At 50.8% G+C, this 13859-nt stretch overlaps 5 protein-coding genes across 5 annotated transcripts; 2 read left to right on the top strand and 3 right to left on the bottom strand.

Annotated features, from left to right (window-relative positions):
- Positions 1 to 310: 310 nt before the first annotated feature.
- VFPPC_14491 (cytoplasmic cyclophilin) lies at positions 311 to 1429 on the top strand (the record flags this gene model as incomplete). Its single annotated transcript, XM_018292259.1, has 5 exons — positions 311 to 465; positions 536 to 600; positions 817 to 986; positions 1044 to 1150; positions 1243 to 1429. 5 exons carry the CDS (start codon positions 311 to 313, stop codon positions 1427 to 1429), a joined length of 684 nt encoding a protein of 227 aa, XP_018140479.1.
- A 515-nt stretch (positions 1430 to 1944) lies between these two features.
- On the bottom strand, positions 1945 to 3178 carry VFPPC_08822 (DNA-directed RNA polymerase III subunit Rpc34; the record flags this gene model as incomplete). The annotated part of the gene is made up of 2 exons (XM_018287464.1): positions 1945 to 2836; positions 2895 to 3178. 2 exons carry the CDS (start codon positions 3176 to 3178, stop codon positions 1945 to 1947), a joined length of 1176 nt encoding a protein of 391 aa, XP_018140480.1.
- Positions 3179 to 4062: 884 nt separating this feature from the next.
- VFPPC_08823 (histone deacetylase RPD3) lies at positions 4063 to 6242 on the bottom strand (the record flags this gene model as incomplete). Its single annotated transcript, XM_018287465.1, has 4 exons — positions 4063 to 5013; positions 5078 to 5619; positions 5675 to 5975; positions 6036 to 6242. The coding sequence occupies 4 exons, from the start codon at positions 6240 to 6242 to the stop codon at positions 4063 to 4065; spliced, it is 2001 nt and encodes a 666-aa protein (XP_018140481.1).
- A 559-nt stretch (positions 6243 to 6801) lies between these two features.
- Positions 6802 to 7955, top strand: VFPPC_08824 (26S proteasome regulatory subunit RPN11; the record flags this gene model as incomplete). The annotated part of the gene is made up of 3 exons (XM_018287466.1): positions 6802 to 6867; positions 6946 to 7199; positions 7271 to 7955. 3 exons carry the CDS (start codon positions 6802 to 6804, stop codon positions 7953 to 7955), a joined length of 1005 nt encoding a protein of 334 aa, XP_018140482.1.
- Positions 7956 to 10433: 2478 nt separating this feature from the next.
- On the bottom strand, positions 10434 to 12999 carry VFPPC_08826 (serine/threonine-protein kinase srk1; the record flags this gene model as incomplete). The annotated part of the gene is made up of 4 exons (XM_018287468.1): positions 10434 to 11505; positions 11571 to 11815; positions 12237 to 12715; positions 12960 to 12999. 4 exons carry the CDS (start codon positions 12997 to 12999, stop codon positions 10434 to 10436), a joined length of 1836 nt encoding a protein of 611 aa, XP_018140484.1.
- Positions 13000 to 13859: the final 860 nt, after the last annotated feature.

Here is a 13859-nt window from a genome sequence, read left to right as displayed (position 1 = left end):
ACTCAGCCTGTACAGTTTGGGATGCTTGGAGCTCACCCAGACCACAAGATCTTGAGCTATCAAATCGGCACATGCTTCTAAAGGCTGGTTGCTGAGGGAAACCAGACTCCTGTCAGGCCAACAAGTCCCAGAGCTCGGCGAGTTCCCCAGCTAAAGAAAGTCAGAGCTGTTGCTGCATGTGCCAACTGCCCAGTCCAAAAGCCCATGGGTCTGCCTTCAAATGCCCACTCTGGCTCTCTGCTCACTCTTTTGCTGTTTCTATTGGTCCTGGTTCCCGCCACTAACATTTTACCCCTCCAGCTGCCTCACAATGCGATCAACTCTTCTTCGACCCCTCCTACCCCGCTACGGTCTCTGCGCTCCCGGCGCCAGATCTTTTTCTCTTCCTCAACTTGCCTCTGCGTCAAACAGATTTCAAACCACCCGTTTTTTCTCTGTAACCTCTGCAGTCATGGGCAAGAAGGTGTATGTTGCCCCTTTACCATATCTGAATACTCAATTGCTGTTTGAATCCCTTGCTAACCTGAGTGGGCAGCTTTTTCGACGTTACCTGGGAGGGTCCTGTCATGCAAGGCGGCAAGCCTACCTCTGAGGTCAAAGGTACGCAGCATTTATTTTATTTGTCTTCTTACCCCTGAGCATACCATATCCAGATTTTCGATGCTGTTGATGAAGTTGACTCCGTTTGGGGACATGTCAATCGAGCAGTGGTTGATAGAATGCCAATTTCCATCCAACCTTTTGCATCGTCTTCACCCCGCCATTCCATGCCCGGCCAACAAAACAAACCAAAAGCTAACTCATTTTGCGAAATAGAGCAGGCTGGTCGCATCAACTTCAACCTTTTCGACGACGTCGTCCCCAAGACTGCCGAAAACTTCCGCGCGCTCTGCACCGGTGAGAAGGGCTTCGGTTACTCTGGGTCTTCTTTCCACCGCATCATCCCCGACTTTATGCTCCAAGGTGGTGATTTCACTCGTGGTAACGTACGGATAAACCTGTCCCAGGACATTCCGATGGCAACCGCTGACAAGCGCTTATAGGGCACTGGTGGCAAGTCTATCTACGGCGAGAAGTTCCCCGATGAGAACTTCCAGCTGAAGCACGACCGTCCTGGTCTGCTGTCCATGGCCAACGCTGGTCCCAACACGTAAGTACCTCCCTCATGTCTGCAATACTAGCCGCAGAACATGTGATAAAAAGACACACGGGGGAGCCGGGTTACTGACTCAACTTTCACAGTAATGGCTCCCAATTCTTCGTTACCACCGTTGTTACCTCATGGCTTAACGGACGCCACGTCGTTTTCGGCGAGGTTGCTGATGAGCAGTCATTGAACGTCGTCAAGGCCCTGGAGGCCACTGGTTCACAGAGCGGTACTGTCAAGTACGGCAAGCGACCCACTATCGTCAAGTCTGGCGAGCTGTAAATTGTGACATTAGCCTAGCATTATATTTTTTTGGGGGGCGAGATAGGACTGAAAACGGATATTGGACTACATTGATAGCGGCGGTTTGCGATCTAGGAGCAGTTCATTCTGCTTGCTGCCTGCCTTACAATACACTGAAAGACGAAATTCCCGACATAGTTCTCGATAACCATCATTGTGAACAATTTACGACGTAATGCGCTTTGCGTGTTGGACTTCTGTTAAATGAAGACATGTTCTTTAAACCATGGATATGCCTAACGGTGTAGCCGTTTCTGCTCTATTTTTGTTCATTTTTTTGCCCATGCGCCATGCCATGCTCGCCCGACCAACATTTGGTTGATTCCAGATAAAAGGGCCAAGAAATTCACTAATAGCCAACCATAAACTCCTAAGCCATGCACGAATTTTCAAATGAAGAATCCCCGAACCTGACTGAGACCACCACCTTGCCCCTGTACTCATACAAGCAGTTCACAACATTGCCTACCCATGCCGCCCAACAATGACCGGAGCTACATCAAGTCCGCACCAAGCCACCTCTTGAAGTATTCACAGTTACTGGGCCCAACGGGTCCTCCCTCCTCGCAGATCTCAAAAACAGGACATTTTCCACAGGGAGCTTCAGTATACGGACTGATATACGGCTCTGGACCGCCATCTCTGCCCGTGGGATCTTCCCTGCCAGCCCAACTTTCCGTCGACTGCTTTGCAACTCGGGCGACACGATACCCCATCCTGCCCGCAATCTTGATAGGCTCGAGGAGGTTATCCCACACCAACACGTCCACGAGCTTCTTGACATCCTCCTCCGACAAGATGGTGTTATTCGTAATACCACTACTTGACAAGAGGCGAGCGATATCTCGAACTGTCGGATACGCCGTGTACCCGGCAGGAAGAGGCAGCAGCGCCGCCTCTCGTCTGGCCGTCGCACCTGCAGAAGTCTTGACTGCCTTGGCGGGCGGTTTACTCATCTCACTTGCGTCGCGCTTCTTGCCCTTGTCCGCAGCTGTACCCTTGACAACCCCCTTCTTGGGCACCTGGCTTCTGCTGCCTCCATGAGTGCTGAGATAGCCGCTGGAGCGCTTGACAAAATCAAACACGACGCGCTGCAACTCCTCGATGAAGGCCTCGTCGAGATTCTGATCCGTGTACCATGGTCCACCGGTGGCGCGGTCGCTCGGCCTGATGGACGCCTTGATATACATCTTCTTATTGGGGTGTTCGACATTTTTGAACGGCGCAATGAGGCCCTTTGTCTGGAGCTGCTTGAGCGCATTCTTGAGCACGCTGTCGTGCATGTTGAGTCGCTTCTGGAGCGTCTGTGACCAGATACCGTCGCCGCCCGAGTCGTCGATCAGAGAGTAGACCATTACTTGTTCGTCGGTCGAGCATTGCTTGTATCTAGACATTCAATTAGTCCTTTCTTCCCAATTCATGAAGACCTGCCACGCAGACTTACTTGTGAGCTTCTTGCGCATCTCGCCATTTCCAAAGTACCTGTCCGCTGGCCTCTCTCATGGTAATGAAGAGCTTATCATCACTCAGCGACTGCACCACTCGCGCCAGCAGCAATAAATCCTTGTTAGGGATCACATCGAGCCGCAGCAAGTCCTCCTGCGAGAACAAGTCGTTCCCAGGACCTGCTTCTTTGCACCGCTCGTAAAGAGCTTCTTTCCAGACGGCGAACTTCGCGGTTTCCGCATCGCTCTCGCCTGCGGCGGCAGGTGCCACTGAGGCGGGCATTTTGTTGGTGGTTTGGTGGGTGACTCAGAGTTTCTTGTCGGGTGGTCGCTTCCTGCGAGGCTGATCTGTAGGAGTCGAGGAAAGAGAGAGCTTTTTGGCAGCGCTCAACTGCAGTGGCAGGAATCACCGAGAAATTGTGAATGTGTAACTATTTCGCCAAGTCACGCCAGATCACAATGGACGAGGAGCAAATCCTGTGCCTAGCGGTCAAGCTACGGACATTCATTCAATTCTGAGGTTGGTGTCGGGATGGATGGTGGCGTGGTGAACTGAACCGACATTGAAATTTTGGTCCCCGCATAAAAGCACCCAGTGCCAGACACCAGTTGACTTCAGATAGGCTCCAATCCTGGTCGAACCAAGAAAGCAAAAAAGTGTCAGGCGGCTTTCTTGGTGGAGATACATAAGGCTTGGTGGGGGAGGGACAGCAATTGATCAATTCGAGGCTGGGATTTTTATAATGGAGCTTTCGACTGGCGCTTGGCTTGGCCACTGTCCATGCATCCATTCAAACCAGACATCATTACTGTCGCCAAAGAATGAGCTCCAATCACTTTCAGTCACAATACTTATTAAAACAATGATCAATTCTGTACTTGGCTAAATTCAAAGTTCATCAGGTTACAAAAAGCAGCCAATAACCAAACGGCTCTGCTTGACGCAAACCTCCAGTCCCAACTGACTTTGTAGCACCGCTATGCCTTGTACGCCGAAAACGCCACACCTGGCCAGCCTGTCCCGAGTAGTTACAATACATCATGTCTAAACACGGCTAGAGAAGCCGATATCGTGCGACATTCGCTGAAAGTTTCGAATAAAATACATCTCTCGCTGGCCGGTAAAGTAACCCACGTCCCTGATTTAAAGACCATTGCTTTCTGTTGTTACTTGGATGCATCCTCGTCCTCAGCCTTGTTGTCAGGCTTGTCTTTCTCGTCCACTTCCATGGCTTCTGCCCCAGCCTCTGCTTCTGATGCCGCTTGGGCCTCGTCTGCTTTCTCGGTTGGCTTTTCGGTTTCCTTCTCAGCCGGAGGCTCTTCGTCAGCCTTGGTATCGGTGGACTCTTTCGTCTCGGTCTCGGCAGGCTTCTCAGACTTCTCTTCACCTGACTTGTCTTCTGTTGGCTGCTCGGGCGCCTTTTGCGTCTCGGGGGCAGGTTCAGGTTCGCCCTCCTCCTTCTTGATTGGGGCTTCTTCTGCCACGGACGAGTCGGCCATACCAACATCGCCATCGGCGTCGACTTTTTGTTTCTTTACGCTTTCGTCTTCCTTCTCTTCTGGCTTTTCTTGCTCATCAGCAACATCCTTGTCCTGCTCTTCGGTAGCTCCGACATCCTCAATGGTGTCGTCGTTGCCGTCAGGGGCTTCGGCCTCCACTTCGACTTCAACTTCGACTTCGGCGTTTTCCTTGCTGCCGTCGTCCTCTTTCTCCTTGGGCGACTTGCTGCCACGCTTCTCTGCAGGGTCGGTGTCTTTGAAGTCAGTGAAAGTCCGCTTGTTCCCATTGCTTCGAGTTGCACCATTTGCAGCAGCCATTTCGTCGTCGTCGCTTGCCTCGAATTCGGCTCCATTTTCAACATGCTTATCCCAGCGATGCTCCGTCATGCGAACATCTTTGTTTTCGTCCTCGTCCAAGTCGTCTAGCTCAGCTTCTTCCTCGTCGGTCATGCCACCAAATGGCTTGCGAGGCACATCTTGCATCTGAACTGAGGGGGCAGGGCCGGTCTGACGGAGATTGTCAATGACGGCTGCCGTGATCTTATCTAGATATTCACGACTGTTTGAATTTTCCATGTTGGAGGATCGCACATTGAGTTCGAAATCCGGAGCGTAGTACTTTATTTCAGGTGGTTAGCCATGGTACCGACGTCTTATTGTGGGGGCGAAACCTGGAACTCACTTCGTAGTATTCATTGTATGGTAGTGTGCGATCCATTTCTTGACCAACCAGAACACCAGTTTCATATGCCCAAGTACGAGCAACGTTTCTCATTGTGTAGCCGCCGCCGCCTAGGACCAAGGTCGGCAGCCCGAAGCTCTTGACGTAGTTCACGCAGTTAGCGTGGCCGTCCATGCTCAGGTTGAAGCAGCCCAGGCGATCGCCGGACAAACTGTCACCGCCACACTGGAGAACGACGGCCTCTGGCTGGTAGTACTTCATGACGCTCTCAATGACAGGCTCGAAGATTGATTTGTAGGTCTGATCGGTAATGCCGTCACGGAGTGGGAAGTTGACGGAATAGTTCTTGCCCTGCCCAATACCAATGTCTCGGAGTTCACCCGTGCCTGGAAAGTATTCACCGTACTTGTGGAAGGATACCGTCATGACACGATCGGTCGTATAAAAGGCTTCCTCAACACCATCGCCATGGTGGACGTCGATGTCGATGTACAGGACGCGCTTCATAAATCGGAGGAGTTCGAGAATGCCGAGAACGATGTCTGCAAATCATGAGATGCTGTCCCATCGCAGTGAGTTAAGGTCTAAGAAACTTACCATTGACGTAGCAGAAGCCACTTGCTTCGCACTTCTTAGCGTGATGTAAACCACCAGCCCAGTTGACAGCAATGTCACATTTTTGTCTATTGAGGCGAGCAGCGCCTTCCATGCTTCCACCAGCACTGATCCCACAAAACTCGAACAAGCCATCAAAGACAGGACAGTCGTCACCGACATTGTATTTGCCCTGCTCGCGCATGTAGCTGTCCATGTTGTCTGGTGTGACTTTTTGCAAGAAGTCAATATAGTCATCGGTATGGAATTGTGTCATTTCGCCCCTAGTCGCTGGTTTGGCACGCTGGACCCAAATTAGTAACTGTGCTATTTGAATGGGTGACCTGAAGTCGAGAGGACTCACGTAAATTTCCATCTTCTGGTACAAGTTGTACTGCATGATCAAGCTATGCGCAAGACGAATTCGATGAGGTTTCATAGGATGACCAGTAACATAGGCATAGTTACCAATATCGGAGTCATAAAAATAGGCTACCTTCTTTGGCGACGAGCCGTTGAGGGCAACAGAGCCCAGCTGGGCCTGGGCCTGGGCCAAGTTAGAGTCGCCCATCGCAGCGGAGGACTGGGATTGCAGAGTCTGAGGAGTAGAAGAAGCGACCCTAAGGACAGAGAAAGATGCTTAAAGTATAAGAGCGTGGAGACGGGCAGTGGCGTCTAAAGGGCAAGCTGCATTGTTGCACAAAGCCGCAAGGTGAGAGAAGTTGCAATTCTTAAAGGATGCGCCTCAGGGAAGATCGCGACTGGGCTCACGCCGACTGGTGCTCGCGGCGAGGCGCGGATTAAAGTTGAGCCTGGGCCACGGCTGGGCCAAACGTTTGGCTGTGAAAGACGAGCCAGCAAGCCACAGCTTCGCCATTGGCGAAACAAAGGAGATGCAAGATCTCGTGTGGCGCGTGAACAAACGGGAACTCCTGCGGCGGGCTCACGTGATTTCATTACTCAGCTTGTCACTCCAAGCAGGCTGCCGATGCTGGCGTCAACGCGAGACAAGCTCCAGCGCAACCAAAACCCCAGCACAAACCACTTGAGTCGAGAACATCAGAATCTGATTTCTTGACAGTGGTCCTTTTCTCACGCCTTCTTCTACAACAAGAGTTTAATTCTTCGAAATGGAGCGATTTAGGAATCTACTTGGTGGTGGCATGGGAGGCCTTGGAGGAGCTGCCCATGGCACGGTAAGTGTAGCTCTGAAGCTTCTTCAGCTCTGGCTGCCATCGCAGAACGCTAATGTGGGCACCTCTACGCGGTTGTAGGACAACACGAACCTCATAGATAACTCTGAGACGGTTTACATTTCGTCGTTGGCTTTGCTGAAGATGTTGCGACATGGTCGCGCTGGTGTGCCCATGGAAGTCATGGGTCTCATGCTGGGAGAGTTTGTGGACGATTTCACAGTCAAAGTCATGGACGTCTTTGCTATGCCTCAGAGCGGCACGGGAGTCAGCGTCGAAGCTGTCGATCCGGTTTTTCAGACTAAGATGATGGACATGTTGAGACAAACAGGAAGGTAAGGCTTCGACGATGCATGCACCTCACCGTTTCAATCTCAGAATTGATGCTGACGGAAGGGATGAACAGACCTGAATCAGTCGTTGGCTGGTACCACTCACATCCTGGCTTTGGCTGCTGGTTGTCGTCCGTCGATATCAACACCCAACAATCGTTTGAGCAGCTGAACCCACGAGCCGTCGCTGTCGTCGTCGATCCAATCCAGTCAGTCAAGGGCAAGGTCGTCATCGACGCTTTCCGCTTGATTAACCCACAGCTTTTGATGATGGGTCAGGAGCCCCGTCAAAGCACCAGCAACTTGGGTCACCTGAACAAGCCTTCGATCCAGGCTCTCATTCACGGTCTGAACCGACACTACTACTCAATTGGCATCAACTACCGTAAAACTGCTCTCGAAGAAAACATGCTGATGAACCTCCACAAACATGTGTGGACCGAGGCATTGGAAATGAACGACTTCCACTCAGAAGGCGACAAGAACAAGGAGCGACTGCAGCGCCTGGTCAGCTTGGCAGACGGCTACGAGAAGCGAGTCAAGGAGGAGACAGAGTTGACTAAGGAGCAGCTAAAAACGCGCTATGTCGGCAAACTGGACCCCAAGAAGCACTTGGAGGACGTTGGACAGGAATTGATTGAAGACAACATCGTTGCTGTTTCTAGACAGATGATTGATAAGGAAGCCACGATGCCCAGGAAGGAAGGGCAGTCTGGACAGGCCAATGGAGAGCGTATGGACACGGAGGAGGAGTTATAAAGCGGTTTGGTTGGAGGGAATTACATATCTCTCCCTTCGGGGACCGTACATTGTAAGATTAAATACTAGGCGTTGGAGTCGAATGGGATAAGACGATTTAGAGGCCCGCAATTCAACCAAAATCAACGCGAGTTACCGGCAGAACACACATGTCGATTTCAGATTGCAAGACCACTTGGGATTGATGGAGTGGCTATCCCTGGATGAGTGAGCTCACCCGTGAATGTCTATTTCTCAGTGAACTACCCTTCCGAATGCACTTTGACACATTCACAGTCCTTCACAAACCAATGATCGATGTAAGTTCAAATATCCTAGGCCTCTAACCCCCCCCCCCCCCGGTCAACATACAAATCTGAACATGACACACCGACGAGGCAACAAGAGGAAACAACTTTCATCCCAACATTCCGCCATCAATCGCGCACGCCAACATGGCCCTAAATCGCTTTACGGGCATGTTCTCCAGACTCAGGGTGGCTAGACAAAGACCTGTCCTTCTCCCTACGAATCTTGCCACATCTTGTGTTCGGAAGACTGTTCCCAAGCTGATGAGTTATGATTCTGATGTGAGAATAAGGTTGGACTTGGTCGAGGATGCGGACGCGTGGTCTGTCAATACAGTATCCTTGCTTGATTCGTTTCATTCTGAGGCGACCGTCTCGTCGAAATCGCTTCATACTAACAATCCAACGACGATTCCTTCCACAAAACCACGGCCCACTGTCCTGGATCAATCCCGTATCCCATTGATAGCTTCACAAGTTCCGGCTGATACCTCTTTTATCGTCTCTCAACAGAGCCTGACGACTCACACTCTACCAAAAACGGGTTCGGCAGTCAAAGAAACTACTTATACCGCTCAAAAACCGCGGCCAGCTTCAGTCTTGATCAACCCCAACACAGCATCACAACAACTCTTCCATCAGTTATCATCACGGCTAGACGAAAGAAGCAACGCTCACACACTCCATCCACCACGAAACTCGATATTCGCACATAGCAATGGCGAAATCGCTATCCAGAAAAACCCACCATTCCACACAAACTACACGTTATCACCCTCCCGTCCCTCCCAACATCCCCATACAGACATCAAAACCATTCGCCCCCCAACACAACCGCAAAATCAATCCCACAAACACCACCCCCCCCCTCCAATCACCCCTCTCCCCCACCCAAATCCAAGAACTCATCTCCGTCATAGGAAAATACTTTCCACACATCCCCCACGCAGTATGTGGCCCCTCAGCCCTCCTCTACCACGGCAGCACGGCTCACGCACCCCCCCTTCCGCAGCCTCCTCGTCGTCGAGCCGTCCGTTGAGATTCTCAAATGCTGGGCAATATCACAGGGTCTATCCCTCTCACCCATCCCGAACGATATAGGTATCCCTCTATCTGACGGCACATTACGCTGCGTGCGAATCATCCCCATTTCAGAGGGGAACAGCTAAAGCGACGGCTTGTGACGGGTGTTGGTGGGGGAAATGTGTTGAGTCTGCCTTGTTTGGCGGATGATTTGGCCAGGACGTTTTTGGTGAATGTGCGTAGGGGGCTGGGTTTCAGAGAGGTTATTTGTTTGAGGGATCTGGGCTGGGTTTTGGAGAAAATGGGGGAAGATGGGCGTGTGGTGTCGCCGGAGGATGGGCTGGAGTGTCTCTGCGGGAGGGAATTTTTGGATTCTTGTTTGGCAAGATGGCCTGCTATGAAGGGGGCTTTGGTTACGGCGGGGGTGTGTGAGGCTGATGATATTGATTTTGATGCTGAGAAGAGGAGTGGTAGTTTGAGGAGGAAGCTGGGGCGATTGGCCAACTTTGGTTGATATGTTTGGTAGCTTTGGATGGATGTTCCATTGACGTATACACGATATCGAATTCGACAAAGAAGCATGCAATGGGGATAGTGGCTGAAAAATATCAAATGTACAGGAATCACAAAACATGCCAAATAAGACACCGCCTAGACACTTGCATATCGTTTATTGAAATACTCAACAAAAATGTACATATTGCCAGAACTCCCTATAATGTAACCCATCTCACAGCACCTGCACCCGACAAATGCTTCAAGCACCGCGGCATCAGCTCTCCTATGTACTCGAGTCCTCCAGCTCGAGATTCGTTGACACGCAAAAAATGGCACAAAACAACCCGGTTTCAATGTTTCCAACGCCTCCAAATAAAGGCTAATAATGGTCCATTTACCCTACCACCGCTAAGGGACTAAAATATGAGAATCTCGGTAGATGGGGAAGAAAATAAAGAGAGCCAATGACAAAATGTGACGCATGTACCAGGAAACGCCCTCCGTTGCGGTTCTTCTGCTGTGTCCGGAACATTATGTCCTGCTAGATGAGAATTCTTTCTGCTGAATCCACGTCGCGGGATATATAAAAAAAAAAAAAAAACAAAGGCGTCTAGGTCTTGGCCAGGACAGTTTGTCTATTTCTTGTTCATATTTCGACAGCACCGTCTGTTCATGCACCCATGGCGGGGATCTTTTTTCCACGCTTGCCAAGCAATGTAGCATTTTCCAGATTTAGTTCAAACGCGCCTTTTTGACGGTTCCTGTCTCGAACTTGTTGTCTCGCCGCTGCTGTAACGGCTGCTGAATGCTGACCATATCCTTTTTCAGCAGCAGCAGCAGCAGCAGCAGGGGCTCGTTCACGTTCTCGTCCCCGAGTATGAGCCTCTTGGTCTCGGATATTGGTATTGCGCATGCTCTGTTCGAGGGCCCGGGTACCACCGGCATTTGGTGCTTTGTTTTGGACCTGGTCGACTTGCATTTCATCGCCGTCCTCTTCTTCCTCATTCAATCCACCCAAAGGCTTGCCCATGCCACCGGCTCTAACCCCGACCTGGGCACGTCTTTTGCCTTCTTCTTCTTGACGGTGGACAGCATAACTGACATCGAATACCTCACGCAAATTGACGGCACCGGGCGACCTAAAGTCGTATCGCTTGCCAACATCCTCCAGCTTGCTGGCGTCGAATCCTCGAAGCACAGCCTCCGACTTCCTCTTCTCCTCATAGGGTGTCGGCCCGGTGCCCTGAATCCACGGGTGGGCAAGGAACTCTCGAATGGTGTACCGTTTATCAGGATCGACAGTCAACAGATGAGAAATGAGATCCTTGGCTGACTTGGAAATGTCGTCCCACCAGGGCGACAAGAATGTGTATTGCCCCTTTGCCACCTTTTCGGTTAAGACTTCGATGCTTTCGTCATAGAATGGAGGGAAGCCGCAAAGCAGGGTATACAAGACACATCCGAGGGCCCACATGTCGACCGACTTGGAATATCGTTCATCCTTGACGATTTCAGGTGCGGTGTAACCAACGGTGCCACAGGGCGTCATGGTCGAACTCTCCCAAACGATTTTCGACAGCCCAAAGTCGGCAATCTTGATCTCGCCTATGCCCCCTGCGCCTTTACCGGGGAGAAACTCGCCCTCATCCACTTTGTCCTCATCACCTGGTTGCTTCGGTTTCGGGACTTTGGAGGGAATAAACGGTATCGGGTTAAACAAGATGTTTTCGGGCTTGATATCACTGTTACAAGATTAGTCAAAGCGTTTCAAATATGAGTGAAACCTTCCATAGAAGACTTGGCATACCGATGGACAACACCCTTCTCTTCGTGTAGGTATTCCAACGCTCGGGCTACACGAATAATTACGTGGCGGGACAGTTCCTCGCTAAAGTATGTGAGGCGGACAATCTGGTGAAACAACTCTCCACCCGGGGCAAGTTCGAGGACGATGTAGTAATACTGCTTCGATTCGGAAAAGTCGACGAGCTTGATTATATTCGGGTGGTCCAGTTGGCGCATGATTTGGACTTCTTTCAGGATGTTCGACCGCTGAAGAGAAGCGGTTAGCGTCCGTCCAATTTCCTTGGCTGGAAATCTGTCTTGAATGGACAGACAACCTAATACGTAGCGACAAGCAAAGCAATGCGGCATGTGAAATCGACAAACAGCATTTTGACAAAAGAGAATGGTATTCGCACCTCTGCTGCTTTCGGAGCCTTTTTGAATTCCGGATGTAAATGCCTATCTCCCTATTCGGGGAACAATCCCCCAAATGTTGGTAACCGGTCGCAAAACTTTGTAGAGTGACTCGTGCAATGGAAAGCAGTGTAAATGAAGATTGAAGGAGAAAAACAAATTCAAACGCAGACAAAACGAACGGCACGCAACAAGAAGCGGTAAAATACATATCAGAAAAGGAATGGGACAAAAGAGCGACGTGTATACGCTCGTCAAAAGCAATAACACTTACTTGCATGCTATTCATTTCATATTTGCGAACGACCTTGATGGCAACTTCACCAGCATCGCCTTGCAAGTCACGGGCGCGATATACGTTACTAAACGCACCGTCGCCCATCTTTTCGATCAATTCCCATCGTTCTAGGCCAGGATATCGAGGAAATTTGGCCCTGCTCGCGTTCTCCTCGGCAACGAGCTTCGCCAGACTGGCATCATCGACACGCTTCTTAGAGGTACCCCTCGCCTGGGCATTTACGTTTTGGGCGGGCTCAGCTTGATGGGCAGCAGCGTTGTGTGCTTGGGCAGCCCGGTTCTGAGCATCTCCAGGAGCTTCCGAATATGCCTCCATTGGCTCCTTGGGAGCATGATGCTGGTTCAGAGCGGGGTCGGAGATGTTCATCTTCCTGTCTTGATTAATCGGAGGAGGAGGCGGTACATCATTCTTCTTCAAAGGCTCGTCGTCGAGGTTGACACTGCGAGCTTGTTTGCCTTATGACAAAAAGAATTGGAGTTAGTACTGAGTGTATTGAAATTACAAATTTATTTCAGGGAGCGTCAACAAAAATCATTCGACTGCAACAAGTGGCGCACACAACGGTGGCCATTGCACAAGATAAACAATCAAAGGGGTATGCCGTCATGGGCTGGCTGGCAAATGCCAGGGGTGGGTAAACGGGGATGGTGATGAATGGTGACGAGAAACGAGGGGTTTACATATGCGACAACGACATACCATGGCGGATAAAGTTCTTGAGCTGTTGGATCGTCGACATGGCTGCCGTGGGAGCGCCGCTAGAAAGCGACTAAGGAACTTGTTTGCGAGTTGCGAATTCCAGTGCTCTGTGATTGATAGATCCCAACAGCAAAGATATCTGGGTGAAATTTGTATAATTTTGGCTTGGGAGCCTCTTGGTCGAGTAGTCGCGGGTCGTCGTAATCTTTGTGACAGTCAACTGACTGGGTTCTGGTTCTGGTTCTGGTTCTGGTTCTGGTTTCTGGTCTGATTCTTTGCGACGGAGTGGATGCGGGGTTCGATGGGCAACGGCATCGACTGTGAGTAACGGGGGAGCGACAAGCCGCAGTGATGCTTGTATTGTTTCGTAGACAGACGGATGATGAGACAGAAGGCTAGAAAATATGGCCAGAAGATATGATGTGCAACAATGGAAAGCAAATTAAGAAGGGAAAGCGGGTGGTGGTGAGATGGGCGGAAGCTGTGGAAGAAAGTCTGGTGTGCAAGGAAAGTTGAGGCGGATTAGAAACCAGATTTCAAGGCTCCATGTCAAGCTGCTTACGGATTGATGGTGCGCTTGAGGCGTCACAGCCAGCTCTGAGCTGGGTCCCAGCAATTGGCCCTCGTGCCAGCCAGTTTTTGACGGGCTGTGCCAGGCTAGGCTGGGCTTGAGGCAACCTGACTTGACATTGAGTTGACCAGACCAGACATCAAATGGAAGCAGCTTGAGCTGGGTTGGACGCGGCACAGCGGGGTCTACAGTGGCTGCTTCGGTGTTCTTGTGCTAACAGTGGGTGGTTATAGTGGACCTGATCATCTTTCGGTGGTCTGGTGGGGCGTCATCAGGCTCGACCAGGCCTAACACAATCAATGGATAGAAGCCAAGCACCAGTTGACATG

This window comes from Pochonia chlamydosporia, chromosome 6 (genome assembly GCF_001653235.2).
Source record: "Pochonia chlamydosporia 170 chromosome 6, whole genome shotgun sequence".
NCBI lineage: Eukaryota > Fungi > Ascomycota > Sordariomycetes > Hypocreales > Clavicipitaceae > Pochonia > Pochonia chlamydosporia.
Note: the sequence above shows the minus strand (reverse complement) of the source record. Positions and strands in the feature narration are given on the sequence as shown.